Here is a 24,998-nt window from a genome sequence, read left to right as displayed (position 1 = left end):
AATATTTAGGCATTTTCCATTGAAAATATTTTTTAAATTCCCCTTGTGACACAACCAATTAGCTGTTTTTTAGAGGTAAAAAGTTAGATTTTTAAAAATCCCCACAAAAAACCCACCATATATACATGTTTTTGCATAATCTTCTAAATAGTTCCCATATTATGTGATAAATTGATTCCTTGCTATGTAAATCAATGAATCAATCAAATATTATTATTTACACAGATTATTTACTGTCCTCCAATATTTTACATCCATCATACAATGTATTGTCTATCTTAACTAATTACAACATGTAGAGCAAATGTAGCATTACAACTGATCAATGATCAACTGGTTCCAGACAATCAGAGCTTGAGTCTGTCTAAGCCCAGATTGTGTCTGTGGGGGCCGGGGCAGGAGCTGGCTGCTGGGGCAGATCTGATAGGAGCAGGCTGATCCACGACAGTCCCAAGGGAGCCCCGGGGCCTGGACACAGTGACGTCTGAGCTGGGTGTGATTGAATGCATGTGCTCGTGGGGGTGCAGGTGTGTATGGTTGTCGTGCTGATGCCCACCGTGCACACCGTCAGATTTTGCATGGGCCTGCTCCGCCACAACGGCAGCCTACAGGGGAGGAGAACAGAGACAGAGAAAAGTATGGATTACTATTTCAGTTTCTACTGTTCTTAGGAACCTAATAGGCAAACATGTTGATGAGACCCCATAGACTCAATAACTGGACCATAATTTGGTTGCTTTTTCAAACAGTTTAAAGCTCCCCTATGATGCTATATTTGAACAATATAGTATAGGGCCATATCTATACAAAACATGTCTCTGAAGTGTTTTGCTAAAAATAACAGATTTCCCATACCCCTCTATTACCATACCCCGCTGATTCTGTATCAATAACATTCAGAAACACTCAAGCTTTCATGAATCAAAAGGCCAAACAAAAGGCCAAATGGGTTAGAAGAATTAGTTAATTTGTTATGTCCTGTCGAAATCATGTTGTCCACATGTGGATCACTGCAGTTAAAGCAGGTACCTGAGGTTCGTAGATCTCACATGTCACGTCGACAGGCTTCCGGTTCTTAAATGAGCTGTTCTTCTTTCCCCCAGAGAGTCTGAATTCAAACTGTTCCTCATGGTCCAAGTGTGAGCCCAAACAGAAGCCTCTATGCTGAGAGAGAAGAAATCAAGAACAGTTGCTGTCACAGCATGACAGGACTCCAATAGAGTCCAAGAGTAAGTACAGCACATCATGAATTTAGTCACTCTTAATAAGTGTGTGTGTGTGTGTGTGTGTGTGTGTGTGTGTGTGTGTGTGTGTGTGTGTGTGTGTGTGTGTGTGTGTGTGTGTGTGTGTGTGTGTGTGTGTGTGTGTGTGTGTGTGTGTGTGTGTGTGTGTGTGTGTGTGTGTGTGTGTGTGTGTGTGTGTGTGTGTGTGTGAGACTCACTGCAAACTGACAGTCCATTGGTGGACAGTGACCTAATTCACTGGCATCTGTTGTCTTTGAACACACCGTCTCCGCAATGGTGAACTCCACAAAATAGGCTGGACCAACAACCCACTGACAAAGCACACAAAGACATGATGCTTACACATTCACACAAACTTACTTAGGGAAACGTTACAAATCATTAGCCTATAATGCAAGCTTCATTATACAATATTGCACATTTCAGAATAAAATACATCATAATATTGGATTAGAATTATTCATACTTTCATATGTTCATTACTTTCATCTGATGAAATGTGTCCTTTTTGAATGTTTAAAATTACATCTGCCTATTTACTGCTCATCAAATAAATGTAGCCATAAATGGGTCAATGTTTCCTTCTGAAATGCAGTGGAGAATTGTATAAAGTAGAAAAACATGTACCTAATAACAGTATTTGATTATATATACTTAGTTACTTTACACCACTGCTACACGCACATGTTTAAGTTTACTACACACATGATAACTAGTTACATAAATAAAAATGGAAAGTACATTGGAAGTTAGTTAAGTCAAGATTTCTAAACTTTCTCAGTTAAAATAGTTGCACATATAACTACGAAACTTATCCCTGATTATAAGTAACTTGATTATTTAGTTGTTGTTTTTATTTACCTGTGAACTAGCTCTTGTAATGTTCTCCAGTGTAAAGTAGTTGGCCAGGTTACTCTCTTCATTGAACCTCTGCAGGGAGAGATTGGCTGTCTCCTTGACGACGGGCTCATTCAGGTTGTCCGCTGTGGGACAGTCCGGACAAACACTAACCACTGCAGTGGGGGGAACTAAACGTCAAAGAACAATGAAAAGTGGAGAAAGTGTTTGTTGAGAATGTAACCCAGGCCCTTTGTACAGTTACTAACCTCCATTCAACCTATATAGAGAAATACTTCAATGTATGTCAGTAGTATCATCAATTATTAAAACTTAAACTTAAAACTATATTACAAAATGAAAGCACTATCAAAATAAACTGGCAAAATACCTAATCAGTCTCAATGTTTCTGTTGATCTACCTTTACGAATTGCACAGGAGTAGCTTTGAAGTTTGACTTCAGCGTCAAAGGTGGCAGATAGCTCACACTCTCCATACACCTAAAGGAAACACCCAAAAACAGATTCAGTATAGATGCTGTATACATACAGTACATATAACCAAACTGGTTAGGTCAACATAGGCAACAAATGCAGGTTTTACAGAAAGTATATCTCTGGCATAAGTATTAAATCATATTTGAAAAGCAGATTGAGTTTTTGATAGGCTTTTGGGTTGAGGTTACGATTGAACAATTTTCTTTTTTTGCTTCATAGGTTTCTAACTGAGATAGATGACCCAAGAGTGTCAGCCAAGATAAAAGCTGTTCAAACTTTTTTAATGGTAAGGAAAGGACTCTTAATGCTTCCTCTCTTATCTCCTTTACTATATGTTACATTTGACGGTCCTGTAACAAAGTAAAGGAGATAATGCATAAATAACAACAACTGTCACTTCATATTTGTACCTGTAAAATGAAAGTATTTCCGTTTACAGGTTGAGTTTGGTTTTGGACAGAATCCTTAGTTTAACAGCATTCAATTTGTCACTTCAATAATTTTCTATGTGTCACAGATGAAGTTATTTAAAAAATATTTATGGTTGCATAATGCTGTAGCATACTGTAAGAGCAAATTGATTCTCTCGGCACTGAATCTTTTAAAATACTTTTGTCCTTTCAAGAAATCATGATGCGTTTCCTCAAGTTCAAGTAATAGTCGTTAAAGGTCCCATGTCATGATTTTCTGGTTATTAACCGTCCCCTTGTGTGTTATGTAGCTTTTTCTGCATGTAAACAGTCTGCAGAGTCAAAAACTCTCAAAGTACACCCTGTAGCGAGTAAAACTCTAACACAGAAAAGACCCGTCTATGCTGCCCCAGAAAGCCACGTTGGAGATTTCTCTTTTTCTATTTGTTTCTTCCGGGAACCGCATGACGTCATGCGACCAATCCGCGGAGCTCCTCACACACCAGGATCCCTTCGCGTCACTATCAAACGCAGTGGGGGGACCTTTAGCTTACATTTTCAACTAACAGGGCGTCCCATTGACTTGCATAGAGCTCCCTGGTTGGTAATAGACGAGTTGGGATCGTGGAGAAATGCTCTCCGCAGACCCATTCTCACAGCGTTTATAAACCTTTTTCTTACTCAATATCAAGCCACGCTTATTTTTTTTACTTCGGCTGTGAGTGTTTGTGTGTGCTCAGGATGAGTTTCACGCTGTTTCACTGTATCGCCGACCCGGAAACCACACCAGTAAGCCAGCTCACTGAGCAGCGAGCCTCGCAACGTCCAGACCAATCAGAGCACACTGGGCTCACAGGGAGGGGGGCAGGAGCTCCAACAAGGCGTTTAGGGCAGAGAGTGAATACCGGTGAATACACATACTTTACAGAGATGCTGTATGAGAAATCAATGTGAGTTTGGAAAATTGCACAGTATACATCTATTTTAGTAGACCTCAACAATGGAATTATGATCAGTAGAAATAGCCATGAGTAAATACATAATTATTTCAAGTATTGAATCGCTACTTTGTTTTGGTGTGCCTCCCAAAAAGAAAACCCTCAATGTGTTGATCTGACAGATTGAGGACATCACCGTGTGGTACTTACAGGGACATCACCAATATCCCTGACTTCACATTGTTTCCATGGTTTCCTGCTGGTGATGTGGCATTTGGTCTCCATGACATCAATGGTCAGTTTGTACAGTGACACACCTTTCTCCTGCAAACACACACACATACACAGACACACATACAAATACTCATTGTAGTTTTCCTGTTATTTTAAGGTTGCTGGTCTACCTTCTTTCTACCAGTACTGTTGCATCTCTACTTGTGTTGATCCCTGTACACGATTTTTTTTTGTGTGCAGATGTGAATGTTCACCCTCACCTTTTCAGGAGTTTGGTTGAGGTCATACAGTCTGTTAAGGCTCAGGATGTATCCGTTAGTCCGGTCCTGGTTGATCTGCTCCAGTGCCTCTTCCGCCACCCTCACCGCCTCAGGGTTAATGCAGCCTGGGGGATCTGCCCTGGCTTCCCCCCCCTGCTGCAGGAAAGCCAGACATAGGACCAGCAGGTACCCACTCATCATTTAAAAAACACACACACACACACACACACACACACACACACACACACACACACACACACACACACACACACACACACACACACACACACACAGATTTGGCCACACAAAAACCCTAATCGAATTAATGAATCCTATCCTGGTAGGTAATTTAACATTTAGGCTAACACAGGCCCTTGTTTGTAAATCTTCCTTGCAAGACCTGTAATCCTACTTTTTCCAGACAGGGTTTGGACAGACACTTGGGAGGCGCAGAATGGACTTTCCCCTCTTACCTAATAGATGAGCAAACAGCTGCTATCTGCTGCTCCATAGGCCAATTGCTGGCTCAGTCTGACGGAAGGGTCATAGTGCACCGGGGAACAGGCTAAATGAAACCAATGAATGAAAAGCTCCTACACCTAGTTTAATTTCTTTATTGTGATGCTATCATTGTAGACAATTCCAGAGAGCCTAATGAACACCACTGAAAATGTACAGTATGTTTTGGTTTTCAAGTACACAATGAAAGGTTTGTAGCTAGCTTTTTAGTATGGCAGATGCTGTAATCTTGGACTCAGCTAAATAACTTCTAGAAATGGTGAAAAGAAGGATAAAATGTAGACAACATTTAACTAAGAAACCCCAGTAAATCCTTTTGGTTTCTAGCGCAGTTGGCTGTTTACATTTGTCGGAATTAGCTCTCACAATAAGTGCAAACAGCTAATCGCACTAGCAACAAATGCAACCAGATAATGTGCTAGCAATGGTGGAGCATGTCTTTTATAGCAGACAGGCTAAACCATTGTTCACTTTTACTTTCTCCCTGTGTTTAATTTAGTCAGAAAACATCCACTTAGCATTTAGCTTACAAGCAAAATACTGGAAAATAATAGAGTATAAACTGTACACAATTGGTTTCTTCCATATGTTTTTTTTGTAAGAAGATCATCTTGTTGGCTGTGTCTTTTGACAACGTTTGGCAAAATATAGAATTTGGGATGAGCATATCAGAACAACAATGTACCATACAGTCAGAACTTTCTCCAATTAAACAAAGATAAAACTGAGGTAATGGTTTTTGGAGCCAAGGCAGAACGTATAAAAGTTAGCGCTGAGCTTCAGCCTGCAATGTTCAAGACAACAGATAAAGCCAGAAATATAGGTGTAGCCATGGACTCTGACCTGATTTTCAACAGTCACATTAAAACAATTACTAAATCAGCCTACTATCACCTAAAGAATATTTCTAGGATTAATAGACTAATGTCACAGCAGGATTTGGAAAAACTTGTCCATGCTTTTATCTTCAGTAGACTCGACTACTGTAATGCTGTCTTCACAGGTCTCACTACAACATCTATTAGAAAGCTGCAGCTAATTCAGAACACCGCTGCTCGAGTCCTCACTAACACCTCGATTCCACCGGGTCCGTCTGCGTCGCGTAACGGTTTCGCCGCGGTTTTGGTCCGGCCTCCTCTGGCGTCATACCCTACTGGCGCGTTTCAGAAGCATTTCAGAAGCGGAGCGTCTTGCCTGTCGGCTCGCAGTTTTTGTTGATTTGGGCATATTTCCTGGACAGGCTACTTTGTACAGACAAAGTTAATAATAATTGTAATATCCCAGTTATAAACGACATGAATCAAAGATGTGTTGCTGTATTTTAGTGGTAAAAAAATGCATTCATCATCATAATTATTCTATATAATTATATTCGCTCTCAGTTTGTACGTGTCGACTATGAATCTTCCACGCAAACCAAAGTTAGCCATGGAGTGCCACAGGGCTCAGTGCTCGGACCGATTTTGTTCACATTATATATGCTTCCGTTAGGCAATATTATAAGGAATCATTCTGTAAATGTTCATTGTTATGCGGATGATACTCAACTATATTTATCCATCAAGCCTGATGAAATTAATCATCTAAATAAAATGCAATACTGCCTCAAGGACTTAAAAACGTGGATGACCTTAAACTTTTTGATGTTAAACACGACCAAAACTGAAGTTATTGTACTTTGCCCGAAGAATCTACGAAACAAATTATCTAAAGATATACTAATTATGGATGGCATTAATTTGGCCTCCAGTGAGACTGTAAGGAATCTTGGTGTTATATTTGATCAGGATTTATCCTTTAACGCCCACATAAAATCAATTTCAAGGACCGCCTACTTCCATCTACGCAACATTGCAAAAATCAGACATATCTTGCCTCAAAACGATGCAGATAAACTAGTCCATGCATTTGTTATTTTAAGGCTGGATTATTGTAACTCCTTATTATCAGGGTGTACCAAGAAGTCAGTCAAGTCGCTTCAGCTGATTCAAAATGCTGCAGCTCGTGTACTAACCAGAGTTAGGAAAAGGGACCACATTACTCCTGTTCTGGCTGCCTTACACTGGCTCCCTATAGAATTTAAAATTCTTCTTCTCGCCTACAAAGCCCTTAATGGGCAGACGCCATCTTACCTTAAAGAACTCATTATACCCTACTGTCCTACTAGGGCATTGCGTTCCAATAATGCAGGGTTGTTGGTTGTTCCTAGAGTCTCTAAAAGTACAATGGGAGCCAGAGCCTTTTCTTATCAAGCTCCACATTTGTGGAATCAGCTTCCAGTTTGTGTTCGGGCGGCAGACAGCCTATCCGTTTTTAAGAGTGCGCTTAAGACCTTCCTTTTTGATAAAGCTTATAGTTAGGGCTGATTAGATTCAGCCCCTAGTTTAGCTGATATAGGCTTAGTTTGTCGGGGGACATCTTACTTCTTCCTTCTCTCTGTCTATACCTGTGTACTCTCATGTTCCGATTAACCCAGCTTCCCCAAATTTCTTTCTTTTTGGTGTCTATATACGCCGGGATCCGGAGTCATGGATGATCCTGTTGCTGCGGTCCTGTGTCCTGGATCGCGAGCCCTGGATCTTGAGTCGTGGCTGTGGTCCTGGATCATAAGTCCTGGATGGATATCCTCGTGGATTCATCTTCTTATTATAGACACATGCATTTCCAAATATTTGGACTACCTATGTTGCAAATGTATTATCTTTTCAATTTACACACGGCATCTATTGCACGTCTGTCCGTCCTGGGAGAGGGATCCCTCCTCTGTTGCTCTCCCTGAGGTTTCTCCCATTTTTCCCTTTAAACTGTGGGTTTTCTCTGGAAGTTTTTCCTTGTACGATGTGAGGGTCTAAGGACAGAGGGTGTCGTATTGTCATACTGATATTCTGTACAAACTGTGAAGTCCACTGAGACAAATGTAACATTTGTGATATTGGGCTATATAAATAAAACATTGATTGATTGATATATATATATAATGTACACAGTGCCTGTAAACCGGAGGAGAGCGCTGGCATTTCTACTTGAAAGACTACGGAGGGATAGGGTCTGCAAATTAGTTTATTTGGGGGATGGGCCGGATGCTGTCACCGATCCACTTCCTGCCCGTCGCCTCTGCAACGCCTCGCGTCGAAAAATATAATTCAATCCTATTTCGAGTGGAGCCCAGCGACGAGACGCCTCTGGGACGCTTCTGAGCCGTAACGCGGCACGTCTGGTTGAATAGCATCCATTGACTAGAGTGGCTGCGATCCTTGCGGACGCCACGGCGCAGCCATAATGCAGCCGTAACACGGCCGTAACACGGCCGTAACGCGACGCAGACGGACCCGGTGGAATCTAGGGGTAACACTAAGAAAGTGGATCACATCACTCCTGTTCTCAAATCTTTACACTGGCTTCCTGTGTGTCAAATAATTGAATTCAAAATACTGCTGCTGGTTTATAAAGCTTTGAATGATTTAGGGCCAAAATACATTTCTGACTTACTGCTAAATTATGAACCATCCAGAACTCTCAGGTCTCCTTGCCTTGCCTTGGCGTAGGAGGTTTCCGGGGATGTATTGAGACTCCCAGTCAAAATATAAAACACAAGCTTTTGCTGCTATCTTCTCCGCATAACCTTTAAGTAGTAATGTTTAGTAGACTTGAGAACAGCACACACTCTATAAAATAAATGATGACCACTTATTGGTAGTGAAGGTCAACTTTATTTTCTAAATTGGAAAATTAGGTTTGCATCAATTATAAGAACAAAGCATAAAATCGCAGAAAACACAAGATCCCCAAAGAACAGACCAAAAAATGATTTGACACCAGTTTTATTGTGAAGTTCAGAAGCAATCATTAATAACGTGCAAAAGCAACATATGAAAAAGTATGAAAAAGTTCAATTGTTTTAAATTATATTTGGATATGTGCTTTGACAAAAGATCCATAAAAGAATGTCATCTGTGGAAAAGCACGACCAATCATTTTAGCTGGCCCGGCTAAAATAACTGGATGGCCTACCTGCCTCTCAGCCTTCCATCTGTGCACAAACTTATGTCATGCCCTCATTGGTCCATGGATGTATAATAAGAACTGGATACAGCGTGGGAGGCGGGGCCTCATTCATTCCTATGAGAGTTGCTCATTAGCGCATGATGATAAAATGGCCCAACTTTTGAGAGAGCGAAACGTCACAGATTACCCGGCATGCCTGAAAAGTACCCGTATGTACGCTCATAGCGCATGCGCAACTTTAATCAAAATGCTCGTTCACATCAAGCACGTCAATTTGCGTTCACGTTACAGCACCGTGCATTCATGACAGCATGGTAATGTATTGTTGTTATCATGGATTTGATATTAACGAGGCGGCAGTTAGCAGCTAGCGGCTAGCTAGTAACGATGCTAATGTACACATCAATCGTTATGTAGGCCTACTTATATTACGTTGTAACAGGATCTAGTGATATCCAAGCAACAGAGCTTCATTTAGCATGAAATAATTATTGCACTGTACAGTACACACACAGTGCAATAAGCTTCTTAGTGCAATAAGAAGCTACAGGGATGTTAATCTAACGTCGGTAATATTAACTTTATTTAATACAACATTTACGGTACAAGATTTAATCATACAGCCAATGTAGTATAATATTTTACAAATGATGAATTACAGCAAACATGTGCAATATATCCATTATTACAGCTCCGTGGGATGGCAGTAAGGCGATATGGGTCCGTTGTTATTGTGCATCCATGGGTAAAGATAAACGCATGTAGTGCTGAACACGTAACATGAACGTGCAGGGGGGCGCGGTCCCGTGGGTTAGATGCGTGTTCACCCTTGACAGCACCACTCTAACCCCCTCTCCTCACATTCGCAACCTTGGAGTAATCTTTGACAGCCAGCTTAAATTTGACAAACACACAAACCACATCACATCACCTTCTTCCATCTGAAAAACATTGCCCGCCTCCGTCCCTCACTCACCTTCCCGGCTGCTGAAACCCTCATCCACGCATTTGTCACTTCAAGACTGGACTACTGCAACAGCATCCTGTATGGTTCATCATCCAAAATCCTAAATAAACTACAATACATCCAGAACTGCGCTGCCCGCCTCCTCACCCACACCCGCTCCAGAGACCACATCACCCCCGTCCTTCAAAACCTGCACTGGCTCCCTGTCCGTCAACGAATACACTTCAAAATCCTTCTGTTAACACACAAAGCTCTCAATAACCAGGCCCCCCCCCTACCTCTCCGACCTGATCCACCACTACACCCCTTCCCGCAGCCTTCGCTCATCAGAAGCGAACCTCCTCTCTATCCCCACACGAACCAAGCTCCGAACCTGGGGTGACAGAGCCTTCTCCATCGCTGCCCCCACCCTCTGGAACTCCCTCCCCCAACACATCAGAGACTGCACTGACCCCCCCACTTTCAAAACACTGACCAAGACACACCTCTTCAGACTGGCTTTTAATCTGTGAATTATGCTGTGTTGCTGTTTTAATAACTTTTAAATGTTATTTTATCATGTTCTTATACATTTTTAAATTCTATTTTATCATGTTTTATCACCACTGTAAAGCGTCTTTGAGCACCTGGAAAAGCGCTTCGAAATGAAATGTATTATTATTATTATTATTATTATAATGCAGAGGGAAATAACTCTCAGAATAACGTTATTAGCACATTTTTACAACTTGAGGAACGAATGTTTTTAATAAGGGCTATACAATTGTTCATACTGGGTAGTTTATTTAGTTTAAAAAAAATTATCCAACGATTTACAGACCACTCTTTCCCCATGTAAGTCAATGGGAAAAAGTGTTTCCGGGCCTGGCAACCAAACGGATGTGCAGTACCACCTTTTGGCCACCACGAATATTTTCATCTGAGTCCGGCGCACTTCCTGGGGGCTTGCATTGGTCATGTGCGCGTTTGTGTGTGTTGGAGGAGGGGCTCTGTAAGGAAGTGGTAGATTTTTTCCGGCTGTGTATTTTCAAATTCTAGCGCACTCGAGCTGGTATCTCCAAAATTACCTACCCCACCTTTAACTGGGAATTACAAAATGTGTTATTTGTTAAGCGTGGGTTGTGTTTAATGTCTAGAGAACACTGATAAGAGCTGTTTGCAGATTGTGCAAAGTTGATTTAGGCAGTAGGCCTACGTACAGATGTAGCGCTTCGTTTCAGACGCCTACCCGTGTGGGTCCGTGATCGGCACGGGGTGGGCCCCTGCTGAAAAGTAAAACCCCCCCGCAGGACTTGAAACGCCCCCTTGATAAATACATTTAATTATAATGAAACCAGCAGCAATGGATCATGGATCCACCAGGGGGAGCCGTGAAAAGCTGCCACACTGGAACTCATGTGAAATAAACAGCTGATCTACAGGTATCTGACATAGCAGATATTTGTTAAGATCCATATGTCACGGATAGGATCATATTCTGTGCTTAAGTAAGAGACATGTAATCATTTACTAAACATCACCATGTTTTTATTTAACAAAATAATGTTTAATTCACGTTGGCGTAAGTACAAAACCATCGCTATGTTTTTAGATCAGGAAATGCATCCAGGGTCAAACAAACGATTTTCGATCGTCATCCTCGCATTCATTTAATGTATCATATGTTCGCGAGTTGAAATGAATGCACTACATTTAATCCACGTGAGTTTACAACAACAACAATAATCGCTTTGTTTTTATATCACATCCGACCGGAGGAAAATGCAGCGGCTCTCACTACCGATCATCCTAATCCCACGGGCAAACAATAATATGTACAGTGTTAATAGTTTACTACTGTATTATTAGTGTCTAATATTACTGCTATAATAATCACACATTGAGTTGTTGAAATCAGACCGTCGTTTTTTGTAAACGCTCTGAATGAAACGACAGCTCTCAGGTAATCAGCTGTGTGTTTACACAATAAAATATGCATAGTAATTAATTTAATACCTTCCAACACACATTGTAAGAACAGTTCTGTTTCATATGAGTGTTGAGAGCCGTATCCACAAATCTACTAATTTTGCCCTCAGTGCACCAGATTGATGCATTTAACTTCAATTTAAATAAAAACATCTTCTGTTGTAACAACAATAACATTATAAATAGTAACATAGCATGGTATTGCACATTTATTGTAGCTTTGAGTGTTACTGGCCTGAGATTTTTTTATTACATGAATGAAGGTGACTGAGGCTTTTTAATATAGACTTTTCAGTGTCCCACATTTTGCACAGAACTGTCCCACATTAGGAAAACAGATTGTCTGAGACAACTTGGCACTAAGAGTACTAATACTGACCCAGAAATCGACGCAGGTTCTGTCCAGGCTCTCGTCACCTCACGCCTAGACTACTGCAACTCCCTCCTGGCTGGTCTACCTGCATGTGCCATCCGACCTCTGCAGCTCATTCAGAATGCAGCGGCTCGTCTGGTCTTCAACCTTCCTAAATTTTCCCACACCACTCCGCTCCTCCGCTCCCTTCACTGGCTTCCGGTAACTGCTAGAATTCACTTCAAGACACTGGTACTTGCGTACCATGCTGCGAATGGATCTGGCCCTTCCTACATCCAGGACATGGTTAAACCGTACACCCCAGCACGTGCACTTCGCTCTGCATCAGCCAAACGACTCGCTGCACCCTCGCTGCGAGGGGGACCCAAGTTCCCATCAGCAAAAACACGTGGGTTTGCTATCCTGGCTCCAAAATAGTGGAATGAGCTCCCCATTGAAATCAGGACCGCAGAAAGCTTACACACCTTCCCGCGCAGACTGAAAACTCATCTCTTTCGACTCCACTTCGAGCGATAGAATGACTAACAAAGAACTGCTAACAGAGCACTTATATACTAATAAAGGACTGGCTTATCTAAAGCCAGTTGAGTAGCACTTGAAACGATTGGCTCTTTGAAACCTGATGTTCTTATATGATTCTGTTTTCTTCAAGGTTGTGTCTTCCTGGTCGAATGTACTTATTGTAAGTCGCTTTGGATAAAAGCGTCAGCTAAATGCAATGTAATGTAATGTAATGTAATATGTCTACCATTTCTTTTATGAGTTTAATATCTGCATGTTCTCTTTTGGTTTGATTAGGACACATCCTGGGGATTTCAGAATGTTACTGGATTTTGATTTATTGTATCGGCTTCATGTCGCAATAATATTCCCGAAGTCTGAAATGCAAAAATGTTCCACATTCGGGCAATTCACCCTACATTTAATCATTTTGTTTATTTTTAACGAAATAAATGTGGTTTAATCCATCATGAAATTAATGTAGGCTATTTACTTAGTACATATCTGACATTAACGATTAACACACTGTTCATACTGCTCACAGGCTGATATCTAGTGTATTCATACCCCTCACTGTTTATTCATCATTCAATTCATTATATATTTTATTCTGTCGATTGTGAACATTACTTTTCACTTTACTGCTTGTTGCACCTGGTTAGAAGCTAAACTGCATTTCGTTGTCTCAGTACCTGTAATCTGTGCAATAACAATAAAGTGTAATATAATCTTGAGCAGGAACTAATGTAGGCTATTTACTTAGTACATATCTGACATTAACGATTAAACACGTTTGTGCATTCTTTATGAATGCAAACCGAGTCATTTCGTTTATTTTTAACGAAATAAATGTGATTTAATCCACATCATTTACTGTGTTAATTGTTTACTTAGTATTGTTTAACTTGAAGGTGCCTGATGTGAACATTTCCAGAATGTATTTTCTTCACTTTTTAAATGCCTCTGTGATGTGCTGCTACCCATTTCCCCTCGGGGACTAATAAACGAATACTATGACATTAACGATTAAACACAGTTGTGCATTCTTTATGAATGCAAACCGAGTCAAGCCGACTCTAATAAACGAATACTATATATTGAACGTCTATTGAATGGCCTTTGTATGTATACAGTACAGTATAGCCCAACCATTTACACCTTCCTTTTTTCCCATCAAGAGTTTGAATTGGAGAAAGGTAATGGATGGTGCTTTTATAGCCTATTGCATAATAACTGTGTGATTTATATTGCTTTTCAAATGCATATGGCCACCCATTTACACGGCTCTTCCCGTAGTTAGATCACTTTACATTTCTGCGAATGAATTTGTAATCACACACGAGTCACTCTGTACACACATTGACTGAGTTTAGTTTACCGTTTTACGTAATGTGTTTTGTGAAAGCTACAAAAAGTTAACAAATATTTATGTCTCTGATGTTGTGTTTTTCTACTAACAGGATATCATAGGCCTATAGGACTTTAGCATCCAGTCTGCACCCAATATTATGATCTTTTTGGAATTCCTTAATATTTTAGACAATTTTCATATAATGGTTTATCAACATCCTCCAAATAGCCTATTCCATGTATACAGCCCTAATTTTTAAAGATGGTATACCATTGCATATTTTTGTCTGAAACCAATGACATACAAAATGCAGTGTAACAGTATTTAGACATTTAAAAAAAGAGCACTCTGTTGACTGTGAAGGTCTGCACTTTATCACTGCTTATCTATTTTTGCTTGTTCTAATAGATGGTGTGCTTCAGCTCAACTTAGTTCAGACTGACAATTCAAAATGTATCTCATACGTTAAACAAAATACCACTGTTAACAGTTCTAAATATGTGCCATACATGATTTAAGTCACACATATACTTGGTTATTATCAGAATGCCTCCTAAAAAATATATTTTCATGCATTTTTTTCTTCAGGCCACTACTGCCTTTATTGAAGAGAAAGAGTTGAAAGGGCGAGACATAGGGGATGACATGAGGAAAATTGTCCCAGGCCAGATTCAAACCTCAGTCCTCCACACGGGGACCAAACTCCAGTAAATAGGCCGCCAGCACGTGAACTATACGGCAGCCCTATTTTCACTTATTTTGATGTACTTCAGTACATTTGAGCAAATCAACAAAATAGCCACCAAGGGCAGTTAGTAACATAGCCAAAAACATTTTAGGATTATTTCATGCTGTTTCGTTTGAAGCCATTGACAGTGAGAGATCAGTGACAGGAAACACAGCAATGCTGGGGGTTGGTGCACTGAGTCATCACAACATGGATTAACTTGGTCTTAAACAATACAAAAAACAAACACTGGATGGTTATTTGTGGAAGCATTTATTATGTTGTGCAGCCAAACACTGATATCAGTCAAATGTCATGTTTACCGGTTTGGTTAAACAGCGACTCATTATTATTTATTATCAATAACGTTGATGGTTCCCCTATGTAAATGTTGCCATTTTGTTGTCAGTTTCAACAATTTTGTCATCTTCAAGGATTGTAAACAGGAAATGACCAGTTGTGTTTTAACGTGAACATAGTGTTTTTTTATCCTCTGTCGCCATTTATCAGATGGTTGAACAAAAGAGAGACAGGAAATGTTACATGTAATGTGCTTTTATCAAACCATCATGTCACCCAAATAAGCTATAGTAAGCAGTCATGGCGTGTCTGAAGCAAATGTGCAAAATGTTTTTCTGTCTTCTCTTCAATCCATGTCTTTGTTTGATTTTTTTTTCAATTCCATTGTGAGGCCCAAGGGCCGACTTATGCGGATCTCTTGAACTGGGGGTCCTCAGCGAAGAGTTTCTCCGCCAGGGTTGTTCCAGCTGCTGCAGGGACGCACTGAGCCGAGAATGCAGTGGGGTAGGCCTCGATGGTGGGCTCTGATTGTCCGGGGATCTGGGGGTCGGGCTTGAGGTTCAGGGTGACTCCCACCTCACCAGGGGGGACTTCGGGGAAAATAGGCAGGATCATGGGCTGGTCCACTGCGGGAATCATCTTCACCATGCCCTCTGGGTGGTCGTGGGATGCATTCTCATGCTCGTGTTCGTGATGATGGTGGTGGTGCTCGTGCTCGTGCAAGTGGGGGTGCTTGTGGTCGTGATCCAGAGCCACCTCGTGGTCGTGCTCGTGGGTGTGCTCGCTGTCGGCGTGCTTGTAGTTGTGGTGCTGGTTGGGCACATCGTCGCTATGGTTGTGCGCCTTGCTGTGGTGGGTGTGCACGTGATCGTGGCCGTGCCCGTGGTCGTGGGAGTGGGCGTGAGCGTGCCTGTGGCCGCTGTGTTCGTGGTCGTGCGTGTGGTGGTGGTCGCTGTTGTCTGCGTGCTGCTTGGTTTTGTCGTGATTGTCGTGGCTCTTGGTGTGGTCGTGAGCGTGGTCGTGTGTGTGTGCGTCGTCGACGGCGTGTGCGTGGTCATGGTCGTGGCTGTGTGGATGTTTGTCTGTGTGGCTGTGGTCGGTCTCTCCGCCCAGCTCGTGGTGTTTCTTCTCTCTGTCAGCACCCTTGAGAAGACGTAAAAGATAAAAATGAGTAATGTTGGGGACATAGAAAAAGTGGTAAGTAAATTGGTGCAATTTAAGCTATATTCATATATTGTACAGTACATACTGTTTTCTTGCTTTCACATTTTATCGGAATTTTCTTCAACTATGTCTTCTAAAGACCAAACATTAAGTTCATAACGCGAATTCAGAGCTGTATTTTGATTAAAATTGTGAAGCAGAATTTGCATTTCAGTACAATTTGCATCTTATTTGTGTAGGTTCAGTCACTGTGTCCATATGATATAATTGTTATCACTAGATAATTGCTATAGTCATAATTTTAAATAATATGATGTTATTATATAATTGAATGCCAAAACTATGAAAATCAGTTGTAATAAATCTCATGCTACTGCTGGCTAGTGCTCCAACACATCGGACATGATAGGCTAGAAGGTAAGCAGTTGACCCATCATAACAGCGCTGGCCAGTGTACCAATCAGAGCAGACTGGGCTCTGGTTTAAGACAGATATAGAAATAAAGACCCTTTTAAACATTAAATAAGAATATAAACCGGAAAATGAGCATAATAGGTCCCTTTTAAATCAAATAATCCATGCGTACATGTTCCTTTTGCTACAGAAAGACTTTATAAAATGAAATCAATGTGACACTTTGTATTTGGTCCTGGCTTAATCTTACCTCTGGCTCATAGATCTCACAATCTTCACTTGGCAAAGCTTCCCCAGTGGGAGAATAAAAGAGGCTGGCCTTACAGTATCCTTTGTGCTGAGGGGAGAATACCAAGATAACTAAGTTAGAGAATTGGAATACTTTAAAAGAGAAGTTGTCACACAAAAGGTACTGATCCAGAGATTTACATGAAAAAAAGCAGAATTCATACTGGAGCGTTTAAAATCTTTAAAATTAATCCTGATTTATTACAGGAATGCCAAAATGAAAACTTTATTTTTATTTAAAACAAAACAAATGAAATAAACAACCCATATGACTAAGATATAGTGTTGAAAAATAAATGTTTTCATGACTCACAGCGAACTCGCAATCCATGAGGGGGCAGTCATCAGATGCCGCAGAGCTCCTGGGGCAGGTGGTCTCCTGGATGGTGTAGTCTGCATTGTAATACATCGACATGGCCATCTGGTGACAAACACACCCATAACAAAAGAAGTTGGTCAAGTCGCAAGTGAATGCATTACAATAAGATGATTGTTCAAAGCGGCGGTCGGTCATGGGAATAGAGAGGGAATTAGTGTATGTAGTCAGATTCTGGAAACCTTGATACTCTGGATGATTAGAGGATAATTTAATAATGACATTTTGAATCAATTGGTGACATAAATCCAAGGTATCAACAGGATTATGCTTTTAGCCTCCCCCAAGGAGATAATGTCTGTTTCTCAGCAGGATTCATAAACCAAGGAAGGACCCATTACATTTTGGATCATGCATGCATTATTCAACTTTTTGAACATTACAACATAGGACGTTTGGCCTCGTCTTAAACGTACCCCGGCTTTAGCACGGTTGATTTTGAGCAGAGCGAAGCGATTGGACAGCCCGCTCATGTGGTTGAACCTCTCCAGTGAAAGAGACACAGTCTTCTTAATCTCAGCATCTTCCATGTCCGTAGGAGTAGGACAGTCAGGACATAGCTCTGCCACGCGAGCTGAAGGAACTGAGCAGAGAGAAAAATTCCGAAATGTCAAAAGACTGTTTTGCACTGAACAAAATATCAGGCTCATTTGACCACATTTTGAGGCTTATAGGTTCACTTCTACTTAGAAATCTCGCAAACTTATTAAGATTCAACTAAATAAAGTAGAACTTAACGGTTGTAAAAAATATTTACCTGGTCTGACGACACACTGGTATTTGTAGAGGCGCACAACCCTGTGCACCTTGCTGATGAAGATGGCAACCTTGCATTGTCCATACACCTGCAGAGACCAATACAACAATAATTGATTATACCGCAAACATTAAATAGACTCGACTCATATTGAGATTTTTTTGTATTACAGTAATTTAAAGGTTCATAATATAATAACTACTTTTTATGGAGCAACAGGAAAGTATAATGTGAGTCTTGACGTAATAAAAAACTGATAAAACAAGGCTGAACAGTACACACAACTTGCACAAATGTGGAATTTTGTGTTATCCCTTTTCAGTGGTGGAAAGTAAATAAGTACATGTGCTCAAGTATTGTACTTAAGTACTTTTTTCACATATTTGCAATTTAACCTAAGTATTTCCATTTATTTATACTTTATACTTTTACTCCACCTAATTTTAGAGGTGAATATCATACTTTTTACTCCATTACATGTATTTTAACACTCACAGTTACTGTGGACATATTAACACTTACTGTATAAATACTGTACTTCTAATGTACACAGTATCTAATGTGGTCCACATGAACCAACAGCAACACTAAAATGCTTTTACATGTAAAATACAAATAATATAATACAGTGAAAAGATACATTCTGCCTAATGAGTGCTTTACTTTGATACTTTAACTACATTTAGCTGATACTTGTTCTGTACTTTATATTATTCTGAAATGGGCCATTGTGCAGAATGAGTCCTTTTACTTTTTGTACTTTGAATACATTTTTGTACCTTTACTAAAGTTACATTTTGTAATCACGACATTTGCTTGTATTTGAGAATTTGAAGACCATAGTATTTGTACGTAAAGGATCAGATTACTTCTTTCAACACTGTCACTGTTTAGGGAGGGGAGTGCATGTAAAAGTGTGTGCGTCTGCGTCAACGAGTGTTTTCTGACCGGTGTGTCCTCGTCGGGGCGAGCCTCACAGGACTTCCAATCGCTCCTGCTCAGAACACTGCAGTTGGTTTCCACAACATCCAGAGTCAGGTAGAAAACCACGCCGGTCTCTCCCTGTAACACACACACAGACACACACAGAACTCATTATCAGAATGTGATTATGCAAATGATCTTCCAGTGGTTAGAAGGTTGGGTTATTGTGTGATAGTACACGTGGCTGGTGATAAATGAAGACCCTAAAAAAAGTTGTTCTTATCAGATTCCGATGCTTACATGACAAATGTATCCATCCAATAACTTTGGCATCACCTGATGTCTTTAACACTCAATCTGTCTGCTACTACACAGCAGACACATCATTTATCTCTGGATTAAATGTCTGATGTCTGAAATGTAATTGCTCTCATAACTCATTCCTAATGAATATAAATACATAAGGAAATTACAGATTCTTATCATCTGAGTATTTTGTTAAGTGCTAGAGGTTATCAGATTTATGGGACCATACAGATGAGCTCCGGCAGACTGATTGATTGTTTTTCAAAAGAAATATCCCATTTAGTCATTTTCTTTTAATCATCTCTTTTGACTTTTCCTTGCTTCAGCATTTCTTTTATTTTCAATAATAATAAGCAATCTCTTAGCACATGTTTGAAGACAGTTTGAGATAAAAACCTTCTTTTTTTCAGGGTATATTAATTATTTAATTGTCAATTTAATTGTAGACAGACACTCTATTACCATTGCCATCAGACATGATTGCAACCATATTTAAAGTATTAATTTCTAAGTTAAAACTACATTTAACATTTATATAGATATATCATATTTTTGAAAGTAAATATTAGGAAGAAAATCTAGATTATTACATTTCAAATCTTTTTGACATCGAAGCACTTTCGTGTTTTTTCGTGGATTCCAATTATGGAATACCAACTTGTACAAACAAAACATCATCCACAACAACCTGTACATGTTAATGAGTTGCCTTGTTTTGGTATAAAACCAAATGGAGAGAGGTTGCTTCTGATTGTGTCTCTACATTATAACTAAGAGATGTAGAGTGGTTGATGGATTTTGCCCATGAAAGACAGCCTGATAATATAACCTTCCTCCCTTATTATATCTTCATATGGACTCACATGTTTGGTCATATGCACGTTGGACAGGTAGTGCAGAGCGAAGATGTAGCCCTCCTTCCGGTCCTGGTTGATCTTAGTGATAGCGAGTCCTGCAGCACCCTTTGCAGACGCGTCTTCACACGATCCTTCCTCGATGCCAACAGTCTCCACCGGTGCAGCGCCGACGCATCCCAACGCCAACAGCAGCGACAACAACACACAGTTCTTCATGGTTAAAGGCACAGGTTAGTGGGAAAGATGAGAGGAGGCCTTTTATATCCTGCTACTGTTCACTGTAAGAACACCCTCACTCCCACAAACACAAAACCACTGCCCCTTGTGTCATTTCAGGTAAACATAACCATTGAACCCTTAACTTAAACGCATGGTCATATCTTGGATCCTGCATCGGTTAATATATATCCCAACCAATCAGCTACTGTGGTGACTTGCACAGTGGAGTTTATCATGTTTGTTAGATAATGGGCCCTGCAGTCCCGTCACTTTGGATCAACAGGGACAGTGAGGGGGCTTAAAGTCCCTTGATACAATCTTGGCCCCCATTCCCTGTTCAATAAAGCACTATAAACAAGATTGGATAACACAGTGGTCATCATCTCGAAGTTAATAATGAAAAATAATCAAACTGAGTTCTTAGAAGTCCATTTAAACACATTTGACAGCTATAGTAGATACTGTATCAGGTCACCATTGTCTTTAAATGCTTTCACACCAGGGGCAGATACGCCATATCATAGCCAGTCACATTTCTGGGGTCTTGTATCTCATAGCATCTCTAGCTCTGATGTTTAGATCTAACTTTGAAAAGGGTGATGTTAGTTTCCCCTTTTCATGTTGTCATACAGCACACAAAAACAAACAGGTTTTGGATCAAACTTCTTCACGAAGACAGAAAAAAACATTTATGTAGATAGAATACTTGGATATAAAAAGAGATTCAAGTAGAAACACAACACATATTCTGTAGTACCACCAAGTTACAAGACAGCACATGATACTTCATGAAGACTCCTGTACTTTTACTTAAGTAGGATTTTGAACACAGGAAATAATAGCTCATATTACTCATTCAAAACAGTATCTCTGCATTGATATTTGATACTTTTAATCACAGTAAGTCAAGGATCTGAGTACTATAACTACACAAACCATCGTAATTTAATTATTTATTTACTTTTTGTTCAATGGCAACTTTCTTTGGACATGCAGCTATCTGCAGTATTGTGATGCCTCATTTTTCCCCTTGACCTTTTTGAATATTTCAACACAAGCTTTCCCTACCTTTCCTTAGCTAAGAGTTTTCAATTGTTTAGGATTAAGACTAAATATTTAAGAAATACTTTATAAATCCACAAGGGGAAATTACATTTGTCCTGACCCTTTTCACTTTTTTTATTGACATGACATCACACACATACTTTAACCACACTCTATTCATGTTTTGGTAGCCAAGTGCATATACTGCTATGATAATTATATTCTGATTCTGATAACATGACTGAATGTTAACCAGGGTTTTCAGTCATTAACACTTTGGTTTAAAGCATCATACTCATTCTAAACAACTTTTTTAACTATGTATTGGAAGCTGTGGAGAATTAAAGCAGAAGACATGAGCGGAGAAGTATTTTGCGTTGGCTCTTTCCTGAACTTCAGTCGTTGGTGCTCCCATATCAACTGCTGAACTGATGGTTAACTTTCTGCTGAGAAACATTTGACCTTTGTTATAACAAAATAAACAATCCATGGAATCACAAGGCTAAACATCGATAGTTCTCTTGCAGCTGCTGTGTTGCAATAATCAGATACACTTACGCAAGATACAGAATTGTTGGGACACTAACACCCATACCATACATGTCAATCGAATTAAAAGCTTGAAATAACTGATAAAGATTACACAAGATGATAAGTGAAAAACAAGTTAAGGTTTAGCAGCCGAAAGAAGTGAAACTTACTTACAGAATGTTGTGTTCCAAACCAGAAGTCATCATGCCAATGGCAATGATTTTATTTTTGACTGATTCAACATGATGTGTTGTGTCAGAGAAAAACAAACATGACATGGTTCTGTTACACGTTGGTAGCTTAAATACAAAATATTTGAGATTATGCAAGGGAAGGCCATGTGGCAAGACTGTCTATGTATGCAGTAGGGCGAGGTGACACTGACAACCGCAGTGATATTTAAAATGATTTGATCTTAAGGCAGTAGAGGTGTAATACTGTATTATTCAAAGTTAGGATCTTCACATATTAATTGCCAAAAGGACATTAATGTTACTTTACAATACTTTCAAGATGGAAAAAATGGGCATGCATAGAGTTAATTTCGTTGATGATTAACGTAACATTGTAGAGCCTGGTGTATTTAGTTTTATTTGTGAGGCTCTGCTTAGTCAGTCAGTCAGTAATGACTTCGAGGGCATTGACCCAGATCACTGGAACTCAGCTAAAACTCAATACACAGCTAAAGATGAGAACTAAGACGTGTGGATCTACAGTAAGAACCTTAATTGTTCTGGTTCTGAAGTATATAAATGTATATATTTTGCATGGTAATTGCCTGTGATAAAGCAAACAGAGAACACACAGGCAGACTACTACAATAGTGAGCTTACAGGCTTTATTGGGGCAAGGGTGAAAATGTAGAAAGAGCCACCTCTACACTGTACAGGTTTGTCTTTAGGGTTAGGGTTCAACTTCAGCCACATTTACTCACAGACTGGACTTAAGAACAATTCTGAATACTTTAAACTGCTTCTACGCTGCAAGATTTCAGAGAGAAATTAGACTTACACATTACATTACATTGCATTTAGCTGACGCTTTTATCCAAAGCGACTTACAATAAGTGCGTTCGACCAACAAAATACAAACTTGAAGAAAACAGAATCATATAAGTATAGTGCTGCGTACCTGGACTCACATTCAGGTTCAGGTCCGGACTCAAGTCCAGAAGTTCAGGTTCAGGTCCGGACTTATAAGTCCGGACCTGAACCCATGGCTTGTGTCAAGTTGTGTGAGTAACTAAAGTGAACTTATTGTGAGCTAATTATCAATTGAAAATTAACTCATAATCAACTCAAATTCAAACTCGTCAGGTTTATTGTGCTCCCTTCCAACTTGTGTCTACATTTCTCTACAAAGTACAAATGTAAAAATAACACTTGTTGCCACTTAGTCTACAAATGACTTATGACAGCAACTACAGTGAACTACTACAAAGTTCAAACATGTCTTTAATTTACCAAACTAAAGTAACCAAACAGTCCCTGAGCTGACTGAGCCTAAATCCCTAAAGCGTTGCTGAAAGGTAGAGTGTAGAGTAGACTATACGCATTACACTGTTACACATCTACTCTACTATACAGTATAGGCTACACTGTGAGTGTACTGTACAGTCTGTAAACCATGTCTTTTCTACAACTATACATGTGTACATTATACAGTACATAGTACATACATAGTGATGTACATACATACTGTTAGAAATTAAAATCAATGTTGATATGGCCTAATTTTGAATTAAATACACTATTTAATTTAAATCAGTTTTATTCTGAAAAAACCGGAAGTTCACACTATTTACTTAATACTTTTATTCTGAAAATTCTTCACTTCCGGTTAGCATTAGCATGTGGCGAAATGCTCCGTTTTCAAACCGTGAATCGAAGGTGAAATGACATGTGATGTTGTACACTGAGCACACTGGGATTAGCACTCATTTATTGACGCTGAATAACGTTTATCAGGGAATGTTTAAATAACCACAGACACCAGAATATATGTAAGTGCTAGTTTTTTTGCGAGTCCAAGTACCGGTTCCCGACGTTCCGGTTTTAACCGGACTTGAACCGAAACTTTTTACAAGTCCAGTACCGGTTCGGCGTACCGGTACGCAGCACTATATAAGTACATCAGGTTTCATAGAGAAAAAACATTTCAAGTGCTACTCAACTGGCTTTAGGTAAGCCAGTCCTTTATTAGTATATAAGTGCTTTGTTAATAGTTCTATTGCTCGAAGTGGAGTCGAAAGAGATGAGTTTTCAGTCTGCGCCGGAAGGTTTGTAAGCTATCTGCTGTCCTGATGTCAATGGGGAGCTCATTCCACCATTTTGGAGCCAGGATAGCAAACCCAAGTGTTTTTGCTGATGGGAACTTGGGTCCCCTTCGCAGCGAGGGTGCAGCGAGCTGTTTGGTTGATGCAGAGCGGAGTGCACGTGCTGGGGTGTACGGTTTAACCATGTCCTGGATGTAGTACCATTGTCTTGAAGTGGATTCTAGCAGTTACTGGAAGCCAGTGAAGGGAACGGAGGAGCGGTGTGGTGTGGGAGAATTTAGGAAGGTTGAAGACCAGACGAGCCGCTGCATTCTGGATGAGCTGCAGAGGTCGGATGGCACATGCAGGTAGACCAGCCAGGAGGGAGTTGCAGTAGTCTAGGCGTGAGATGACGAGAGTCTGGACCAGAACCTGCGTCGCTTTCTGGGTCAGCTGGGGACGTATCCTCCTGATGTTGAAGCGTGTATCTGCAGCAGCGGGTTGTAGCAGCTATGTTTGCAGTGAAGGACAGGTTGTTATCTAGGATCACACCCAGATTCCTTGCAATCTGAGTTGGGGAAACAACAGAGGTGCCGATTTTGATTGTTAGGTCAAGAGTGGGACAATCTTTTCCCGGAAGGAAAAGCAGTTCAGTCTTGTCAAGGTTGAGCTTGAGGTGATGAGCAGACATCCACTGAGAAATGTCAGCTAGACAAGCAAAGATGCGTGCGA

At 40.2% G+C, this 24,998-nt stretch overlaps 2 protein-coding genes across 3 annotated transcripts; both read right to left on the bottom strand.

The window, feature by feature from the left end:
- Positions 1 to 210: 210 nt before the first annotated feature.
- LOC117445157 (fetuin-B) lies at positions 211 to 6,418 on the bottom strand. Of its 2 annotated transcripts, XM_034080606.2 has the most exons (8): positions 4,895 to 6,418; positions 4,422 to 4,614; positions 4,138 to 4,251; positions 2,504 to 2,582; positions 2,106 to 2,272; positions 1,442 to 1,555; positions 1,030 to 1,164; positions 211 to 605 (listed from the first exon to the last, which is right to left on the bottom strand). In XM_034080606.2, the coding sequence occupies exons 1-8, from the start codon at positions 4,930 to 4,932 to the stop codon at positions 348 to 350; spliced, it is 1,098 nt and encodes a 365-aa protein (XP_033936497.1). In that variant the 5' UTR covers positions 4,933 to 6,418; the 3' UTR covers positions 211 to 347. The 2 variants fall into 2 exon arrangements, with proteins under 2 accessions (XP_033936497.1, XP_033936499.1); XM_034080608.2 differs by having other exon boundaries at positions 4,422 to 6,416.
- Positions 6,419 to 15,086: 8,668 nt separating this feature from the next.
- Positions 15,087 to 20,507, bottom strand: fetub (fetuin B). The gene is made up of 7 exons (XM_034081595.2): positions 20,225 to 20,507; positions 19,080 to 19,193; positions 18,132 to 18,219; positions 17,791 to 17,957; positions 17,312 to 17,419; positions 16,961 to 17,047; positions 15,087 to 16,275 (listed from the first exon to the last, which is right to left on the bottom strand). The coding sequence occupies exons 1-7, from the start codon at positions 20,432 to 20,434 to the stop codon at positions 15,538 to 15,540; spliced, it is 1,512 nt and encodes a 503-aa protein (XP_033937486.1). The 5' UTR covers positions 20,435 to 20,507; the 3' UTR covers positions 15,087 to 15,537.
- Positions 20,508 to 24,998: the final 4,491 nt, after the last annotated feature.

The sequence above is a fragment of the Pseudochaenichthys georgianus genome, chromosome 4, assembly GCF_902827115.2.
Source record: "Pseudochaenichthys georgianus chromosome 4, fPseGeo1.2, whole genome shotgun sequence".
Lineage (NCBI taxonomy): Eukaryota > Metazoa > Chordata > Actinopteri > Perciformes > Channichthyidae > Pseudochaenichthys > Pseudochaenichthys georgianus.
This window is presented reverse-complemented; position numbering and strand designations above follow the sequence as displayed.